This window comes from Morone saxatilis, unplaced genomic scaffold, assembly GCF_004916995.1.
Source record: "Morone saxatilis isolate NCDOM2014 unplaced genomic scaffold, NCSU_SB_2.0 Contig17, whole genome shotgun sequence".
NCBI lineage: Eukaryota > Metazoa > Chordata > Actinopteri > Moronidae > Morone > Morone saxatilis.
The window spans coordinates 28,510,789-28,531,682 of record NW_023339729.1 but is presented as its reverse complement, the minus strand read 5'-3'; the positions used below and the strand labels follow the sequence as shown (position 1 = coordinate 28,531,682).

The 20,894-nt window shown below is 38.9% G+C and overlaps 2 protein-coding genes across 5 annotated transcripts; both read left to right on the top strand.

Annotated features, from left to right (window-relative positions):
- Window positions 1-7,996: 7,996 nt before the first annotated feature.
- LOC118327007 (beta-1,3-galactosyltransferase 2-like) lies at window positions 7,997-12,242 on the top strand. The gene is made up of 3 exons (XM_035660172.1): window positions 7,997-8,154; window positions 8,290-8,424; window positions 10,490-12,242. The coding sequence occupies exons 1-3, from the start codon at window positions 7,997-7,999 to the stop codon at window positions 11,610-11,612; spliced, it is 1,416 nt and encodes a 471-aa protein (XP_035516065.1). The 3' UTR covers window positions 11,613-12,242.
- Window positions 12,243-15,555: 3,313 nt separating this feature from the next.
- On the top strand, window positions 15,556-19,507 carry LOC118327626 (beta-1,3-galactosyltransferase 2-like). 4 transcript variants are annotated; one of them, XM_035661055.1, is made up of 2 exons: window positions 15,556-15,690; window positions 16,814-19,507. In XM_035661055.1, the coding sequence occupies exon 2, from the start codon at window positions 16,819-16,821 to the stop codon at window positions 17,773-17,775; it is 957 nt and encodes a 318-aa protein (XP_035516948.1). In that variant the 5' UTR covers window positions 15,556-15,690; window positions 16,814-16,818; the 3' UTR covers window positions 17,776-19,507. The 4 variants fall into 4 exon arrangements, with proteins under 4 accessions (XP_035516948.1, XP_035516944.1, XP_035516947.1 ...); XM_035661051.1 differs by lacking the exon at window positions 15,556-15,690 and adding an exon at window positions 15,877-16,459; XM_035661054.1 differs by lacking the exon at window positions 15,556-15,690 and adding an exon at window positions 15,878-16,105 and having other exon boundaries at window positions 16,814-19,506.
- The last annotated feature ends 1,387 nt before the right edge of the window (window positions 19,508-20,894 follow it).

Here is a 20,894-nt window from a genome sequence, read left to right as displayed (position 1 = left end):
GGAGCCTAGACGCCAAAATCTAAATATGCTGTACTGCTTAATAAACATTCCAAACGTGAGTTGGCTGACTGAACTGTAATGTTTACAACTTTGTGGACTGCTGTTAGTCTGCTGACTTTTTGACTGGGGTGGCACAGAATTCCAGTAGCATATGGAAGTGTTTATCATTTTGTGTAACATGTAACAATGTGCACAGAAAGGAAGCAGGCAGCGTTTCAGGGCACTTCTGCCTAATGTATGTTCCTGGTCTTACTATAAAGTAAGAATAAAGTTCTTAGTAGGCACCATAACAATAATATTTTGTGTTTGTGGATATTATGTTTTCAGGTGAAAACAGAATGTGTGAGGTTTACTTCTCCTCCTCTTCTCTCAGAGTTCCTTCGCAATTTGAACACACTGCCCAGCTCAAAGAAAGGAGGCTCTGTTAGTTAGAAACAAATCAGATCTGTGAATGCGACCTAATGACGATAGAAATATTGAAACAAAGAAGCAATATGCTTTACTTGTGTGACAAGGTAACCACTTTAACTAGTAAACATTAATGTCCATGTGAATGTTGGTTGGTCGTTGTGTACATGTCTATCTCTACAGTTGAAATGTCATCCATTTCACATCCTTATAGCAATGTGAGGTGTATATGTTTGTCCTAAAGTATTTCTGTATTTTTTTTCTCTCTCTCTTTAGAATGAAACTGTTGAAGACCCGAACGTCCTCTTCAAAGAACACCTCGTTAGTAATTTGAGTCTACTACTACTACTACTACTCTTGTTACTTAGTTAGTTTATTACTGAGGTCGTAGTGTGTGCTGCTGGTGGACTGAATGTGTACCGAAAGTGTATTGTACTGAAATGTGTTCCTAATATTGTTTCTGCCCCAACAAGTTCATATTTTGTATTTTGTAAATCTTAACTTGTTAACACAATGTAAACAAAAACTGAACATTTTCTAAGATTAGTAAAAGTAAAAAATGATGGCAGGTTATTGGATTGGATTGCATTAGATTGCACAAGTGTTCCTAATAAAGTGCTTGGAGAGTGTATAATTAATAATATAAAATTAATCTTTTATAATATATAATTATCCAGCACTCTTATGTGTACACACTTTTATACACATAGCACTGTTTGAAGTATCATGCTATTTTCAATTAATTATTATGTAAGAGAAATATGAAAAAAAAATACTTTTTGGAATTTGAAATCTGTTTGTTAATTCATAGTTTGGTTTTGTTCTTTCTTTCTCTTCTATGTAGATGATTCAGATTTAGATGGACCTTCAAGAAGTTATCCAACAGCATCAGTGTTGAGGGAGATGATGCCCCCACTCCTTCAGTCAATGTTGGAATTGTGATCGAGGGGGTTGAAGTTCTGTGTAACAACTTGGGAGACATCACCTTTGCATGTGTACTCTTAATGGGTGTAATATATGCACTGAACCTGTTCTCCTCAGGAACTAAAAGCCTTCTTTCAAGTACTTCAGAAGCTTCTTCCTTCAAGTAGATTCTCACAGACTCTCAACCAAGGTACATATGCTCAACTGTTAACAACTGATGGATATTTTGTGCACTTTTAACACCAAGCAGCACCAAAAAAAACAAATGCAAAGAAGTTGGACTGTCGGACTGTCTTCCATATACCCAGAACTTCAAAAACAAACAATACTTTTTTTGTGCCCCCCCCAGAAAAATTGGAAAACTTCAAACCTGTTGTATTGTTAGACTATAATAGAGCAACAATTAGATTAGTGGAATCAATTAGTTGCCAACTATTACATTAACATACAGCTATTTTGTGATGTCTAAAATCTAAATTCTCTGATTTAAGCTTATGTGAATATTTTCCTCTATGACAGTATTCTGAATATCTTTGGGACCAAACAAGACATTTGAGAATGTCACCTTGGGCATTGGGAAATGGCAGTGAACATTTTTCACAATTTTCTTACAATTTGTCGGCCAAACAACTAATTGATTCGAGAAAATTATCAACAGATTAATCAGTAAAGAAAATTGTCAGTTACAGCTATAGACCATAATTCTGACAAATAAACTGATGTTTTGTTGGATTTTATGCTGCATTAAGGCATCTTATAACTGTTAGTGTTGGACCATACTGCATCATAATGTTGGTTTAATTTGGTTTGGTTTAATTAATTGAACTTAAATTTATTTTTTTAGTACTAAAAATAAAATATATGTTGAAAGGACAAAGGTAAAATATGTAGTCTGTAAGTAATTTTGTTTTGGTTCAACTCACAATGATTGTGTTACTATAATACTATTTCATTAAGTTAGATGACCATAACATTTTAACTCTTAACTAACCTAATACAATTTTGTGGAACCGGTTGACAAAATAAATGTAATTAAAGTCAGTGTTTCATTTTTTGAGTGTAGTTTTATAAGATACTGAAAGATAAGAGGTAAAGATAATGGGGTGGCACTTGGGATGGCCAATCATATTTCAGGGGTGGCCCCACATCTGGACATGCTAGCTCCTGTAACTTATGCCAAGTACCCCGCCGATATGGTATTTCCTGTCCTGCCTGTTTTTTGCCACATCATGCGAGTACATTTAGGCTTGTGATATCCCGCCTGACTTCACAAAGGATGCAATTATTTGGTGCTTAACAATAAAGGTGTTAGCAGCACTGCTAACAGAGACAGCTCATGCACAATATAAGAAAGGAGCTACAATGAACATTTTTACTTTTCATAACTGAGAAGATAGTGTAGAAAGTGTACAACAGATTTGCTGAAAATGTGCCACAGGAACCCTGTTATCAGTAGACTTTGGCATTGGGTCTACAGTTGTGAAAATACACAAAGTAAACAGCTGTTTAAACATAATACCACGGAAACCATACTGTTGGTCATGAAATGGGGATCTGTAATTGTCACCCTCCAACGCAAACTGAGTTGCAGTAGTTAATTCGTCACATATGTAATAAAACAAAGCGGTCATTTTTAAGTTGTCATTTAAAGCTGATATGTTTCATTTTAGCGCTAAATGGACCCTTCAAAAAGGATTGCTACTGCACAAAGTCACGCAGACAGTTAACACCCAGGTCTGGCACGCATAGGCTACAATTACTATTTAAATAAGTAAACAGAACATCAGGTAAATGGCAGTAGTGTTGCAGTGCACATGAGGGTAGATTTATCTGCAAGCTGGACAGTTAGGCCCAATGTTCTTTAAAGGACAACTTTTGATATTGTGATAGTTGACGTACATAGACTCACAAGAGCTGTATCTAATAGTTGGCAAACTGTGGTATGTGCAGGCACTTGTTCTCCATTTCTTACTATGAACAGGTAGACATATTTGCCAAATTGAAATAAAGTTTTGTAAAACTCAGGAGTTACACAGTATATTTATGCAATGAAATGCTAGTTTTATGTTGACACAGACGATATTTAAGATGTCTAATTGTGTTCGATCATGTGATGAGCTGGTAAACACAACAAAGCTGTTTAAACTTTAGACAGACGGCCTGTTGCCATTCTGAGATTGTTTTAGAGTTTACAAAGACACTTCCGCACTTTAGCATGATGATTATAGCTGTAACATTGCCTAAGTACTATAAAACAGGATTAAAGCCCTATTTGTGCAGGACTACTATTGCCAGGGGAGCTCATATAATTCCAAATGTAATTTGTGAAGAGTGTCCTTGACAGGAATTAAAACTGACAGTTAAGACAGTTGGATTCTTATCTGGCCAAGATATAATCTTTGTTATTATTGTGACATTTGGAGGTGTGGGTAGGTGGATTTTGTTACCTTTGGACAGAGCCAGGCTAGTTTTTAAGCGGGAGTAGCCCATAAAAACAAAAGAGTAGTATAGAGCTTCTCCTGGCGAGTATGTAAGCAATCAAAAACTGTACCTGCCCATTCTAAGGAACATTTGAACCAACAAGTTTTCTTGTTGATTACCTGTCTTTTCTCTTTTGGGATGATTTGGTAACCCAATAAAAAAAGGCACACAACACGGTCAAATTCCATTTAGATTACACAAATGGCATCATAGAACATCCCAGTTTGTGACAGTCTATAAAGTCAGTGTGGAAGACGAAAGGGAGCTCATATGGCTGGACACTTGTTGTTATCCATGGACAGTACTTTTTAAACAATGCAGGCCTATTGTGCAACCAGGTGAACCTGAGAACATGTTTTTTTTCACAACTGGTTTGCACCAAACATCTTCCATGGAGGATAGACAGTAATGTGTTATGTCAACACATCTATGGCTCAACATCAACAGGCATGTGTCTCCTCCCTTTTGCTTAATTACTGTGGTGAAGACCCTACATCCTACACCCCCTGTTTATTTCTCTCTCTCTCTCTCTCTCTCTCTCTCTTCTCTCACACACACAAACACACACACACACACTCTTATGGAAAATACCAAAAAGACCGCATGACCCCATGCCATAAATTTTCTGATTGTGGTGGTGGAAGGATAAGCTGGTTTTAATTTGTTTAAAATCCAAACCAGGATTTCTTTTTTTTTCTTTGTCACTGTCATAGTTCCCCTATGTAAGTATGTTGCTCTGTGTGTGTGTGTGGTGTGTGTGTTGTGTGGGTGGTGAGAGAGAGAGAGAGTGTTGTAATGGCTGCACCAGGTGAACACTTGAAAAAACTCCACAAGACAAAGTGTGTAAAGTTGACATAAAAGTATATGACACACAGGTTCCCTCCCTCTCTTCCAAAGTATTTAGTATCTCTCTACCGCTCTCTCCACTCTCGCTCTCTCTCTCTCTTCAGCTCCCTCCTCTCTGACCCCCCCTATCTTTCTCTGGGGGACAAAAAAAAAAAAACAATTTTACAAGCTTATTCCCGGTGGACAGTACTTGAGGTCACTGATGGTGTGGAAGTTACAGTTTATTGGTATCGCGTTCGTTGTTTGAATAAGCACATTCATGCCAGAAGCGAAAGCGTCGTCGGATAAGAAGGAATTAGGGAATCCAGGAAGGAAAGGGTCGCGGAAGTCATGGGGATCAAGACACCGGCTCAGGTGCGATCGGGCTGAAACGGTAAGAAACATAAAATCATCTGACTACTCCCTTCAAACTAAACCCGTCCTTTAGCACGAATCATATCGGCGTGTGTTTTTGGCTCAAAATTAACGTGACGCACAGATTACGCAAATTAATGGTTTTAACTTATTATTCTATATTGAGGTCGATTTAAAAATATATTGGGCAAGGTGACTGATTAATTACCGCTCATGACAAAAACAATAAAACTGTAACTAGGACCGTATCCTGTTCGATGCTGAAGGGACTGTCTGAGAAGGGCAAGGGTAGATATATTCCGCGTAGAATTGAAAAGTAGCTACAAAGAGAGGCACAAGCTATTGTTGGGCACTAGTCGCAATTAAAACACCTATGTTTTCCAGTTCATAAAAACTATGGGGATGATTCCCCGGTGTCATCAGGTGTGCATCGTACGCACTGCAGGCGAGGGATCTCAAAGTTGTGTTATCGACACAAGACTGGAGACTCCAATCAGTTTGTCTTCTTTTTTTTTTGTCGCCTTTATTGAGGTGTAGGTGTGTGTGGTTAGTAAGCTGAAAACAAAACGCGTTAGTAGTGTTCGGTCAGGTAATGCTGCCGCAGGTGGCGGCCCATCATTACTATTTCTGAACCGCCCATCCCTTTTAGCTTCAACACGCAACAAGAAACAGAAACCGAGTCATATTAAAATTTGAGTATGGAAAGCATACGAAAAAAAACATTTTACCTGGTTTGTAACGTATAGACCTAAGACTGTATGCCACACCCAAACAGAGATGGGAGGTCTGGGTGTGGCCTAAACCTCCAGTCTCGCTAGTGTATCCTCAATGGGTTTGGGTATCGATTATTAAACAGCGCCGTCGCCTGCGTAAAGGCGCATGAGGCGCTGCGCTTGGTACCAAATGCGAAGAGAGCGCCACCAAAACAGCCCAACGATCATTCATTCTAACAGTCAGGATATTATCCGACTCAGTTCCGGAGCTCCCAGTGTTACCACAGTTTGCTGCCAATTTATGGTCGCGCTTCTCTGTCTCTCCCTCGGCACGACTCAGCTCCAACACACACACACACACACACACACACACACACACACCACACACACCAAAGTACAGAGTAGAAAAGAAGCGATATTTCTACCTGCTTTGTTGGCAACCACAGCGCGCTTGTTAATCTATAATGAATATAGTTATATCTGTATAGTCTGTATTTATTTTAGTGATGTCTGGTGAGTTTCATGTCAGGATGTATTTTACAGGAGATTGTAGATTTGTTTACAAGTGAGATGTCACTGAGTTTACATACTTTGCTGTTTTAAACTTTACTGCTGGTACCTAGAAGCAATATTTTAGTTTATGTTTATGAATCAGTTCTAATCCGTTTCAGGACCTTTTCTTGCTCTCTGGCTCTATAATGCTGAAAAACGTTAACGTGTTAACGTTTTAATACTGTAATCATAATATTGATGTGAAATGGCATAGTTTTTAGTCAAATAACATCAACATTTTTGGGGAAAGGACCTTTAACCCCCTCGTTAAGACCTCCAGTATATTCCCATTTAAAATATCAGTTTACTTGGCACCGTAACTGCCATTAGAAATACCCTTCAGGGCGCCTGGTTGGCTCAGTCGGTAAAGCTGGCGACACAGAGTTGCTGCAGCGGCCAGGGTCAAATCCGACCTCCGGCATCCCTCTCTCTCTGCCCCCTTCCTGTTCTATTCTTGGCTGTCACTATCCAATAAAGGCCCAAAAAATAACTTAAAAAAAGAGAAAAGAAATGGCCTTCAGGGAAACAAATAGAGTTTTTGCTTTTATACTTTGAGTACTTTTGAGATTACTTTTACTTGAGTAAAGACGTCGAAGGAAAGTCTTGTTTTACACAGGTATCTGTGCTTCTGTTTGAGTATTGAGTTGTACCCCACCAAGCAATGAATTGTTCTGCAACCTCGAACATCAACTGGTATCCCCCCGTCTCTCCCCGAGACAAGGATCGATCCACTGTCCGCACACAACAAAGAAACAAGCTGCAGAAACCGTCAGGCTTCTAATGATCGATATCATTTGAATTTATCTTGATGACTTTATCCAAACGGTGCCTTTTATAGTATACGGTAGTCACACTGTATAAGTCTCCGCACAAACGACAAATAAATACTAATAAAGATATTCTTAAATATATATCCAGTTTCATTAAGGATGTCTGGTTAACTCTGCCGTTATTTGATTAAAGAACTTTATTTAGGAATGTTCCCGAGTTGAGCACAATTATAGATAATATAATAATTGAAACAGATTTTATTTTATTTTTTTAAAGGACAAAGTGACAGGTTAGGCCAACAATGCAGGACCTCCTTTAATTGATATTGCACTTAAGTAATGCAGAACCACACCACGTGTGAATGCCTCTGCTTAAGTACTACCTTGTGTATTGTGTTGTGTTTTCTTAATCACTCTGTCCCCAAAAATGACACAGAAATAAATAAATAAATGAGTCCTATGTATTAAAAAAAGAAACAAATTGATTGGTAATAATAAATGAAATCGTATTTGGCTGCATTTTTTGTATTTATTTTTCTGGGCCTATTATTTTATTTCAATTTTTATTTTTTATTTCAGTATTTCTCCTTTACCATAATGTGCGGGGCTGACCTGCAGCTATGTCCTGGTCTTTCCTGCTTCACATGTGCTGTCCAGTAGTAAAAAGTTGGGTCAATATTTTCTTAAAGTCAGTCACTCTGCTGTAGCCTACTGGAACACACTGATATTAAACAGACTGGAAAACCTGGTTCCTGCTGACGGTGATTATGGGAATACATTTTTGGATAAAATAGTCTGTTTATGTTAGGCTACTGTGGAACTTCCATGGTACTGTTAATATCTCACTGGAGTTCATGATACAGCCATTGTTTCACACCATTGCCCCTTAAAAACAGCAAACTGAATTTTGCAAACTATGTGGGCGTCTGTCAGATTTATTTCAGTTCCATGGAAAGGCCCTTTAACGCCATCTCCCGCACAACCACCCGCCCGCTGCACCCCCACCTGCCATACCGCACTCATTGCGGCATACATCCAACGCACCCTTCCTCGTGTGGCGGCCTATTTAAGGCGGAACTCTCACTGACAATGCAGCCAAACCTTGTGTAAACACCTTTAGTTTCAAACAGCGTCAGTCTCATGGCCGTACAGGGAGGCCCCGCGGAGGGTGCTGTCCGTCCGCCCGCTTATGCCACTGGCCGTGTTATGACACTCACCCGTGTTATGACACTCACCCGTAGGCGCTTGCTCCTGTCAGCTCTCGGACGCGCACTGGTCAGAGTCCTGTTGTCCATACTGTCCGCGTCTCCTCTGGCATCACGCCGACTCGTGGGGTCCTTCTCGGCCGAGGTGCAGGGGATCACTGCTTCACATAAGTAAGGCTGGAGGCCGCTGGTTGTTTTCTCAGTTCACGGTTTGCTGCAGGTGTGCAGACACGATTTGTCCCGGTTTGAGTGTCTGTTTGTGGCCGTGTTCAGATGTGCTGGCTGTTGTAATCCTTGTCTGGTCTTTTAATGCGGATCCCTTCTTCTTGTAGCATTTTATGTGGTGGTTTGGGCATTTTGATCAAAATACAAACTACTCTGTAAACAGGAGAAACCATCACAATAAACGTGATGTGTGTTATATATTTTTATTAAATGTCCTTGTGTGAGTACATCTTTAGGACTACAACTAACAATTATCTACATTTTTCATTAATTGTCAAATTATCTTCTTAATTAATGAATTGCTGTAGAGAACATCCCAGTTTCCCTGAGTTCAGGGTGACATCTTGAAATTGTGTTGCTTACCAACAGTTCCAAACCCAAAGAATTCAATACTGTAATGTTGGGACAAAGAAAATCAGCAAACTTGAGAACTGTAACCATCAGATTTTTGGTAATTTTTGCTTGAAAAACAACATTAACCAATTTTCAAAATGGATGCTGGTTTATCTTCTGTTGACTGACAAACCTGGTAATGATTAGTTGATTTAATATGTTGGTCAGTCCACAGAAAAAGCAGGGCTGTCAAACAATTAAAAGGCCTGGTTATGATGCAGGTTTAGTTTAGTAGCCAAACTTTATAAACTTTGCATCTGTAGCCTATAATGCAGGAAAAACCCCAAAAGTGAAATAAACATTATTTATATTATATCAATATATCAATATATTTACTCCTCATTTCATACATGCATAACATTAACAACATTGACATTCATATAAAATGGCTGAAATATAAATGTTGATCTTAAGTAAAAGATAAAAGTAAACAAAAAAAATCTTTTACCTGTAGATATTGTGGATTTAATTTATCTGTTTTTAAACCCATTTTAAAGTCTGTTTGGTTTTGTCTGATTCGCTGCAATATGTGAATTCAGCTAACATTTCTTTCAAGAATCAGCAGCCCAGTTATTCCACAGTTCACAAAACACAAGGTCAAGAAGCATGGCATTGTATATGATTATTATATTATCTGCACTGTCTTGTTAGGGTGTTAAGTCTCTTGTTTCACTTTCCTCAGCAGTAAGCAGAAAGCTGGGTTTGTATTTGTCTTGGGTCTGCAGGTGACAGTTTTCTGTTTGCGTCTCTACTTACAGCAGATGTCTTAATTTTCAACCATGATTACTTACTGCTTTACTTGTTTTTGATTCCACATGTTAATTGCTACTGGAAATATGAATGAATATGGCTCAAACTAATACATTAACCTTAAAAAAGCATACAGGCTTTTTCAGAATAACATAACCCTTTTCTTTAAAAAGAGTATAGAATAAGGCAGAGAGAGGTTAAATCCTCGTATCTGAAAGAAACAAACATGTCCTTCTTAGCACACCTGTGATTCAAAGATGCCATTTTTTTTTGTCAGCTGTCACTTGAGAGCTAATCTTTAAAGCGACTATCAATCCTCGCTTTTTGTTTGACAAATGTGTCTTCATATCCACTTTTAGGGAACAAACTGTCAGGTGAAAGACCAGTACATGCTGATGTTCTGAAAGTTGGTTATTGTAGTGTAACCTGCTTATTTGGGCCACTCTAAGCATAGTCAACAGTTGGCGCAACAGCAGTGTTTGTGTCCATTGACCGTATATATAATGGAGGCAGTTAAGGTCATTTAAGACCCCTAACGCTTGATGGCCACAATTGTGTCAAAAATCATAACTCGGTCAAATCTGAACACACTGTCCTGCACATATTTTCTTTCCAATAACTCCATACATTTGTGATAATTTTTATTTTATTTTTTTAAATTATGCTCTTTATAAATCTAGAACTTGTGTCAGAGAGCAAGTTTTCTTCAGTATCAAAGCAATCCAGTGATTGGTCCATTGGACCTGCTAATAGCTAATTATGCATACTTTTAATAACTAAGTCACTGACTCCATTGCAATTAATTTTTCTTTTTATATCCCTAATATGTTATCACCAGTTCTAATCCTGTCTTTCTTTTCCTTTTTAGAGAACTGGTCAAGAGTCAGTGTCATCAGAAGAAGCATTTGTTCCACTCCTGGTTCCAGTTTCTGATCCTGTCTTGTCTTGTGCTCTTAATCTTGTGTTACACTCTATCCAACAGCTCTCAGCCATGGTTTGAGAGCTTTCCACTCCATAAACACTACCAGCGGATATTCAATCGGACCAATCAGGTTTATCGACCTCCTGCTTATCGTGTCCATCCAAAACACAGAGTTAAACCAAATGAAATTCCTGAAACCACAGGAATCCCAACTGTACCACCTACAGGTATTCAGTACCACCAAGCCTATGCACGCAACTACCACTTTATTATGGATAACAAAGAGGTGTGCAAGACCAAGATTCCTTTCCTGGTACTGATGGTTCCAGTGGCACCACATAACGTGCAAGCTCGGGACGCCATCCGGGAGACATGGGGCAAAAACAGTGTGGTTCAGGGTGAGGTGGTGCTTACTCTGTTCTTGCTGGGCTCTTCCGAGGGAGCTAATGTTGAGCAGCAGCAGGAGAAGCTTATACAGGAGAATCTGCAGCACCATGATCTGATCCAGAGTGACTTCATGGACACTTACCTCAATCTGACCATCAAAACCATGGTGATTATGGACTGGCTGGCCACACACTGTCCTGCAGCAGCATACGCCATGAAGATTGACTCAGACATGTTCCTAAACATTGACAATTTAGTGATCATGCTACAAAAGCCAGGCATCCCCAAGCTGAACTACCTGACAGGGATGCTGATGTGGAACAGGCCGGTCGTGCGTTCAAAGAGCTCCAAGTGGTATGTTCCTGAGGAGATGTACCCAGAAGCCACATACCCAACCTACACTCTGGGCATGGGATATATCTTCTCCAACGATCTTCCAGAGAAATTTGTGGAGATCTCAAAATCAATCAAACCCTTTAACATAGAGGATGCTTACATTGGAATGTGTATGAAAAAACTAGGATATGCACCTACATCACCGCCAAATCCCTCCCAGTTCAGGGCCTATAACACAAGATACGATCGCTGTGAATACTCTAAAATCATCACTTACATTCTTGGATCCTCACAAGAGTTGGTGACATACTGGACAGACTTAAAGAAGCCTGGACCACCTTGTTAAGATGATTACAACTACAGATGGACTAAGAAATCACTTGGGTGGCAGGGAATTGGGAGGGTAACTTATTTTTATATATTTATATTTGCTGTTCTGGTATATAAATATCATACAAAAAAAAAAAAAAAAAAATCAGAATCGGATTACCCTTTTGGAAAGGTTTCAAAGATTTCTGAACAACTGTGGTCTAGTATTGGTGAACTTTATTTTTTTTATTTTTTTAACCTGTTTATATTTAAAACTCTTTAGGGTTACCAATAGAAAATATGAAGGGAATGCTTATTTGTCCTTTTGTGAAGTAAAGTGGAAATGTGAATGACTGAAATTGAAGGTACCCTGAGGAGCTTTTGACCACTAATGTCGCTGTACAGCAAGGGTTTGGTGAGCAGTAATTCTATTGTTTTATATCTTGGTTGTACCTATGTTTACAAAGGCAGACATGAATGCCTCAACCACTGGAGTGCCTACACTTTTTGCTAACTGCATGTTGCTGCAAGGGGAAAGGAAGACTACTTGAAGAAAAGGAAACAAGCCATTGACCCCTGGCAGAGAGGAGTGAAAGTTGTTGTTTTACTGTTTATTTAGCAAATTAATGAACATTTTTCAAATTAAACTATTAAAGAAGCCAAACTATAAAATGCATCTGAAATTAATTTGTACATGTCACAAAAATATTTAATATTCATAAATACTACATTTTCTTTAATTTCAATGAGGTGAGTGACCTTACATTTGCACTAATATCCTGGTTGTAAACGCATATTACTTTGAGGTGTGTGTGTGTGTATATAGATGGTCATTATGGTATGACCATCTACGTCCCTTACCATTCGTGCAGTGCTGAAACTGGACTGGTTGCATAACAGATGATCAAATACTTTGGATCCCTTGTGATGACGTTTGTCAGGGATTTAGTGCACTGTAGATTCACAGTAAGTGGGAAGGTGTTTGAAGAATGTTGAGAATGGCACATACTTGTTTGACTTTTAAGGCCAAACGTCCTATTTATACTTCTGAAAGTACTTTGGGTTCATTTAAACTGTTGAAGAACATTCAGAGACATGGTATGCTGATCTAGTGAGTTTATTTAATGGTGGTGATGACTTGTCTCTAAGTAACGACAATAAGAGCACTGGCAGCCATCATATCTGAATTGACTGTCACAAATAGCTTGTGACGCGCCACTTAAAGGCTCATGCAGAACATAGTGTCAGGAACATGTGAGAATAAATGTTTTGCCCTCCTGATTGAATGCACGTTGACAGAGACAAACAGCACAGGACAGTAGAAAGAGACAGGAGAGAGAGACAGAGGAGATGACATGCAGCAAAAGGGTTCAGGCCGGACTAAAACCCAGGTTGCTGTGCTCAGAACTTGACACGTGAGCTACCAGGTCATTTAGTTCATCAGTTAACATATGTATATATCTTTTTTTTTTCCTTTTCTTTACTGTACTGTACACTGCATTTATGAAATGATATAATTTTAAACATTACAAGGTGTGATTGTGTCATTGTCTTTTTAAAACTGTACATTTCCTTCTATAGTAAAAGTAAAAATACTGGAAGTAGTTGGTTAACTGTTATTGAAAAGGGAAACAAGCTAAAATACTGCTTCTATATTACATTGTAAACTGTGTGAATCAAACCTAATGGGAATTTGCAATGAGTTGTTTGGACATATGGCTATAAATACAATCTATATTGATTGTTTTTGTTTGTTTTTTCTTTTTTGTCATGTATGATGTAGGAAATTGTTCTTCTGGTCAATCGTCACTTTACTGAATAAAAGAATAACTTGATGAACCTCAGTTGTATACAGAATCCTGTATTATCATGCCGCCAGGGAAGAGGCAAAACAATGTGTCTAACCACCGACAATGTTGTTTATCACTCCGTTTTATCAGGGGAGTCTGGAACATCCACAAGGTCTATATTTTATCTTAACCTCTGGGCACCCAACGCCTCTTAACAAACTGTATGCCGTTGTTATTTTCTCATGATTCATCTATTCATCAGGGTGTACTGTTTCACTTCCTGTTTGTGGACAGGATATCAAGTTTCATTCAAGGTCTAAAGTGTCTTATATGGTCTCTCTTAATTTGCACTGGTGCCTTTGGAAGATAATGTTGCCATTGTGCCATGTTTGAATTACACAACAGTTTGCAAACAGTTGGGTGTCGTGTGGATGAGAAAGCCAGCTTTAGTTTTAGTAATGAGGGTTTTGTGGCACGATGCTGCAATTCAAGTTTCTTTTATTATATTTAGTTTGTTAAGAATCCTTGGTCTAATCTGGAAATGTGTTTGGGATTAGAATTAGTATTAAACTGTTTTAACATTTATTGACCTAACCCTAACCTGATCCTATCCACATTGTATTGTTGACCAGTCAAAACATTAATTTAAGATACTTTAAGTAAGTTAAATTAGTTAGTTGGCACGGAGACACACACTAATTATTTTTGTTCTTTATCTTATTCTCTACATATATCAAATACTTACTTACACACCTACAGGGGATTCTGGTGGGCTCTAGTTCAGGTGCACATGACAACAAATATTTCCGCTTTCCAGATAAATCTATTCAGAAATACGTCCCAACTACTTATCTTTTTTTTAAAATTAGCATTTCATGCAAAAGGGAAAGAAGAATCAAAGAAAAAACAAGAAAAACTAGAGACGAAGAAGAAATTGGGGTGTGAATGCTGGATTTTTAAAGACTGACTGCATTTCTTGCTTTAAAATTTTAATAATAATCGAAGGTTTGTTGGCAAGGCAGCAGTAAACTGATTTAGGGTTGAGGTTAGGGTTAGCCTTGAATTCTTATGATTGGGTGACAGCATTTACTCCAATTTCAGACTTATAAAACAAACGAATTATTTAACTATAGAGTAAAGGATAGGATTTGTAGCCCACATCAGCAGACAATAGCCTATTTTTTTCTTTGGTTTACATTTACAGCAGACTTACGCTCTTGGTATTCCATCTGCAGAAGTCTATTTAATGCACTTATTAGCTGTTTTAACTCAACACAACTAATTCAACTCTGATAACTATCTCTTGTGCAAATGAACACAATCAGGACTGTAACTCAATCAACATAATATAGTTAGTTGTTGTTCTTGCAACAGTTCCAGAAAAAATTGTTGATCTTGTTTTAATTAAACAATGACTAATCCTCACATCTTATTGTTGCCTCAGGTTTCACTGGGCTTTTCCCAGGAACTTCTAACAGGTTCAGGCACATCCATGAGGCTTAACTAGCTGATTGTAGGGAGTGCAACCAGGCGGAAGTGAGGAACTGGTGCCTGAGGTGGGCGGGGCTTAGTCCCAGGTAAAGGTGAGCTGTACAATAGTCTCCGGTTTCCTCCATGATACCTGCCTTGATATGGTCTGACAGGAAGTGTTTTTTTATTAAGTAGCGACGCACGGAACTAAAAAAGGTAAGTTACGGTAAAGAAGAAGCAATATACCACAATGCATGCCGGTTAGATTTGTGTCCAGCTCTTTGACACCGCCTCCTGCCGCCGCCTGGTCTCGTCCCCTCTTAAGGCGACCTCTGCCCATTGATTACAGGCACAGTATTTGTTTGAATTCACAGCATCAGTTACTCTGCAGACACTTAGAAAGTTTAAAATATTAAATTGAGCACTTCAGCTGGTAGTGCATTTTTATTCTAAATATCTTGCATGTAGTCTAGAGAAATGAGTTTCCTCTGCTGTATAGAATAATACCCTAATTAGATTAGCCTAATATACATTTTTAAACTGCATGTTCAGGTTTATTTTAATTTAAAGAGGGACAATGCACATTAATTAACATGGGCACTCGGGTCCAGATTGAGCTCTACAGGCTGCAGAGTGTGAAGGCACAGGAGGAGCTTATGACATGAGGCTGGTTCGAGATAAACTGCGCCTCGCCTGGAAAGTGGCAGAGATCAGGAGACAACAGGAAGGAGAGGAAGAGCAGGAGGTGACCAAAAGCTGCAGTTGAGTTAGTTTCCTGCAACCTTCAAAGAATACACAGGAAGTCACAGAAATATTTGCTTACTGTTGGACCTGTGGTTTGCAGACCACATTCGTGTATGTATAAAAAAAAACCTTTATTCTTCTTATTATCAATCGATCTGTTTAACAGATTAAAACTTCATTGCACAACACGACACAGCTACGATCTAAAGTTAAAATATAAAAAAAATCACGCAGAAAATCATGTAAACGTGGTGTTTGTTGTCGAAACTAGGAGCCAATCAGCTCTTTGACCGCCAGGCGTCTCCCATCATGCTCTGGGTCGTCGGCGACTGGTTCTGTAAACTGCGTCCGCCTCGATCTCGTGAGGTTATCGATGCCCACGTGTGCATGACGTCGGAGCAAGTCGGACACCAGTCTAACCAGCATGCATTGTGCGCAGGCTCATGTCGAACATATTATACAGGATGCATAACTGCCAGGGGCTTGGTGGAGTGCTGGGGAGGCTGAGTTTGCACTGTTGTCCCATGTATGTTTCTGTGTGGCTCTCATATGTCACACACAGTGTACGGTGCGCAGTAAGTAGCTGTACAGTTAGAAAATGAAAGTAAAAAAAAAGAAGAAGAAGCAGTTTCCAGATCACTTCCTTATAATGAGCAGCATGGCAGCTTCGCTTCAGACGAAAGAAATGTGTGTTTTGTTGACGTGGCAGAGGATTTTGGTCTAAGATAAGATAAGATAAGATATTCCTTTAATAGTCCCACAATGGGAAAATTCCAAAGGGAGCTTGTCATCCAGTATTGCTCTGATTTGCATTCACATTTGCAAGTGCAGGTTCTGACCTGGTGTCACACTGCAATGCTTTATGGGTACCAACTGAAATGTGAGTGTTGTACTGAAACGTAGTGTTTAAACTTCAAAACTCTTTTACAGTTGTTTTAACAAAAATGGCCTTAAAGAATAAACCAGATGTATTTCTCATAATAGCATATTGAATATTGAAAAGGATATTGTTAGTATTGGTATAAAACTAAATTATGGTGTTTGAAATAGTATCAAAACATTTAAAATGATACTGATTAGCTTTTGTCATTTCAATTTTAAAGCACAAAAATCACGTTTTTTTTTTAATCAAATATGATAGATTGTCTGATTGTGTGTTGCTGTTTTATCATTATTATATCTGCTGAGAATAGTGCTGCTATCATGTGATAATGTGTCTCTCTTCTCTGTGTAGTTTTAATGGGGAACGGGTGGAGACGCTTAAAGCACATCTTTATCTGCTTCCTGGGAGGAGCATTCCTCTTGCTTATATATCTCAACATTGACTGGAAGTCGGGGAACTTGGATGATCCCGGGCCGTATTATGTGGCCTATCCACGGAACTACAAATTCATCATGGATGACACGCCAACGTGTAAGAGCAAGACTCCTTTCTTGGTCCTGATGGTTCCGGTCGCACCCGGTGACGTGGCAGCTCGGGACGCCATCCGACAGACGTGGGGAAATGAGAAACTGGTTCTGGGTCAGCTGGTCGAGACTCTCTTCATTCTGGGCCTACCTGGGGGAGCCGATGCAGAGCAGCAGCAGGAGAAGCTCATACAGGAGAACCTGCTGCACCATGACCTGATCCAGAGTGACTTTCAGGACAGCTACCGCAATCTGACCATCAAGACTATGATGATGCTGGAGTGGCTGGTTGCGCACTGTGTGAAGGCTTCCTATGTCATAAAGATTGACTCAGATATGTTACTCCATGTCAAGAATTTGGTTAAACTGTTGCTGGATCCCAGCACTGCCAAACAAAACTACATGACAGGTTTGGTGTGGTGGCACAGCCCAGTTTTAAGAAACCCATTTAACAAATTTTACATGCCGAGAAATGTGATTGCTGAGCCAGAATACCCTCCCTACCCTCTGGGCATGTCCTACGTCATGTCCATGGACCTGTCTGCGAAGATCCTGGGAGTCTCTCCTCAGATTAAACCTCTCTACATCGAAGACGTCTACCTGGGTATGTGCCTAAAACGCCTGGGCATTTCCCCCACCGACCCTCCTGAAAGTACTATGTTTATTGTCGACCCGCAGCATCCTCTGAGCGGCTGCAGCCTGTCGAAAGTGATCGCTGTTACAACAACAAGCATCCCGCAGATGACGAGTTATTGGGAGAGGAGCAGACAGCCAGAGGCTAAGTGTTGAACTTTGTCAGGTTTACCAAGACTGACTTTAGAGTTTTTGATGGTGGGTTGATACTGTGGTAACCTGAATCTGACATATATTTTAAATAAATTGAAATCGAGCATATTTTGTTATGTGTTTGCAGACAACTTGGAAGCACCTGTGTTCTGGGTTGGACAGAAACATGTCTTTTGGTATAAAAAAAACCAAAACAGATTTAAGGATTTGAACCCAAATCGACTTCCTGAGCTGTATCAGCTCTCACACTAACAGACTGATTCTCTACATGTTTTACATACAAACATAATGTTGTCCTTCCTTTTTAAAGGTCAAGTGTGTAACATTTAAGTAGATATATTGTCAGAAATGGAATATAATATTCATAGGTGTTTTTTTTACCTTCAGAATGAGACATTTTTATCTACTGATGCCGCAGGTCGCCTTAAACTTATTTTTCTCATTTCCTAAGCACATGTCTTACTTTATGCAACCCTCTTGCACTTGTGTCAGCTAGAATTTGAAAGTGAATGTTCTGGCACCTTTTGTTTATAGCTTCTCCTTTACCTACTGTAGCTTGGATTGTAGGGGGGCAGGTGCCACAGAACCATGGCCTAAGACCCTTGCAGGGCAAGAAGGCTCTTGTGTGTTAATACTACCACAAAAAGCAGAAATGACTGTCTTATTATTAGCTTAAAGTAAGCTTAAGCTGACACCTGCATTACTGAATAATTTCATGGCCCTCATTGAACTGGTAAGACTGATTTCTAGTACTATACATACATACTTTACAGTACTTTGACTATTTTGTTTGCGTGTGTGGGTGATGATTGCTTTCTGTGACTGAATTGTCTTGGGATGTTGTATGTATATTTTTTTTTTCCTCACGTTCATGTTGTCGTAGATCTTCATCTCAATCTCTGTCTTGAGACTGATTAAATGAAGCTCAACTAAATGAATGTAAAAACATGTTGGTGTAGCCCATCGACATATAAAACACTTCCACCCACTGTACAAAAATTAAGCCAAAATATCCCAGATACAGCCACTGACATATTTAACCATTCGGATCTCTAAATCTTTAAAATAGCAGAAACCATCTTTGGAAAAAAATTTATTTGACGTGTACTTTTCAGATTGGCTAATGTCCCATCTGCTAACATGGAGGCAACAGGCTTTATGACCTGTGCTGCAGTCAGCCACCAGAGGGCAATCAAGATGTTTTGGCTTTACTTTTGCAGAACTGTCATGTTGTCCATCTTTAGTCCATGTTCTTCAAAATGCAAAAAATGTCCTCAAGGATTCAATCATGTTGTGTTTTGGTGACCTACTGCTACAAAATATACTTTCACACCATGTTACAAGTGAAATGTTACCACTCATGTCACTTAATGAGTTAAAGGTGTAATATGATTGGCATTTCTCAAGTGTGATGTGATGTGTTATGTATCGGCAATTTAATGCTATAATATAAAGATATAAGATTGTAAAGAAGTTAATTTTGTTTGTATATAAACACAGCACTGGAGTTTATTTTCAAGCCTCTACAGTTGTAGTTACTCCTCACACCAGAAGAGGGCAGGCTAACATCACATAAAATCTACTGGATCAAGTTCTCAGGATTTCCCAGGGAAAGTTGTGTCCATGTGTTGCAGTTGCCTTCAAAAATAACATATCCACCATTGTAAACATTTAGGATGTAGATCCTTTTTGAATAATGTGTAAACTCATACTGGAACTGATATAACCACACCTTACCTATTCTTCTTTTTGAATGAGAGTGTTTTAGTTTTTACTACATTTCAGCTGAGGATCATCCAAAATTGATCAGTGTTGATATAGAAAGAGCCTTTCTCGTGACTATTCCTTGATGAGAGCAACTACTGTAAAGATTTTTTTTCTGTGTCGCACTTTCAATTTCCCATGATAGTCTGATTTAGCCCAGCTCAGTAGAGGCAATACAGAAAAATAACAATTAACAAAATCATGCAGCTTGTGGTGACAAAGCCCGATAAAAAAGTGATTGAACACTGCATAATTTTTTTTTCAAACTTTGTTTATTGAGCTTTTTTCACAACAGAACAAAGACATACAGAAACAGAATTCCCACCCCAAAAAGTAAATAAAAAAATAATAATAAAAAAATAAATAAATGAGTAAATATAAGACAAAGAGAGAATCTTACAAAAAAAAAAAAACATTAGAAAAGTACAGTACATACAGAGTGAAATCAGAGTGAAGCCAGCGGTTGTCCTTATTAGATTGTTTCATGCAGCTCTGATTTCTCTTCCAAGTATCTCAAAAAACGTTGCCAAATCTCATAAAATTTGCCAGATGAACCTCTAAGTGTATGTTTTATTTTTTCCAATTTCATATAAAATAAAGTACTCCTGATTCATAGTGTGTGGGATGGAGGGATGGCATCTTTCCATTTCAGAAGGATTAGGCGGCGGGCAAGCAACGTACAGAAAGCCAGAAAGTCACACTGAAATTACTCAAACTGTAGACAACAGAAGGTACTCCAAAAAGGGCTATGACTGGACAGGGGGCTATAGACACCTCCAGGACCTCCGAGAGTGTTTTAAACATCGAAGTCCAGTAAGTCGTCAGCTTGGAGCAGCTCCAAAATGTGTGTAAATATGAGCATGGGGTCATTTTACAACGATTGCATGCTGGATCTATGTCTGGGAATCTCTCTGATAACTTCTCTTTGGTCCAGTGAGCCCGATGCAATATTTTTCACTGTAGTAGTCCGTGCCTTGCACAGATAAAGGACTCTTTTTAATATTGCGTCCCAAGTTTTATCATGTATGGAACACTGCTCCATTTTAAAGAGCGTAAACTCGGTGACTGGTTAGCTCAGTCGGTAGAGCTAGAGACCCACATACGGAGTTGCTGCAGCAGCCTGGGTTCGAATCCGACCTGCAGCCCATTGCTGCGTATCATCCCCTCTCTCTCTACCCACTTTTCCTGTCTCTCTACAGCTGTCCTATCCAATAAAGCCATGAAAAGGCCAAAAAAATATATATGAAGAAAAAAAAAAAAAAGAGTAAACTGCAGAGCACCAATGCTTGCAAAATTAACTTAACTTGCAAAATGTGTGCACGCTGTATGAAATGTCAAAAGGATCTTATTTTCAGAAA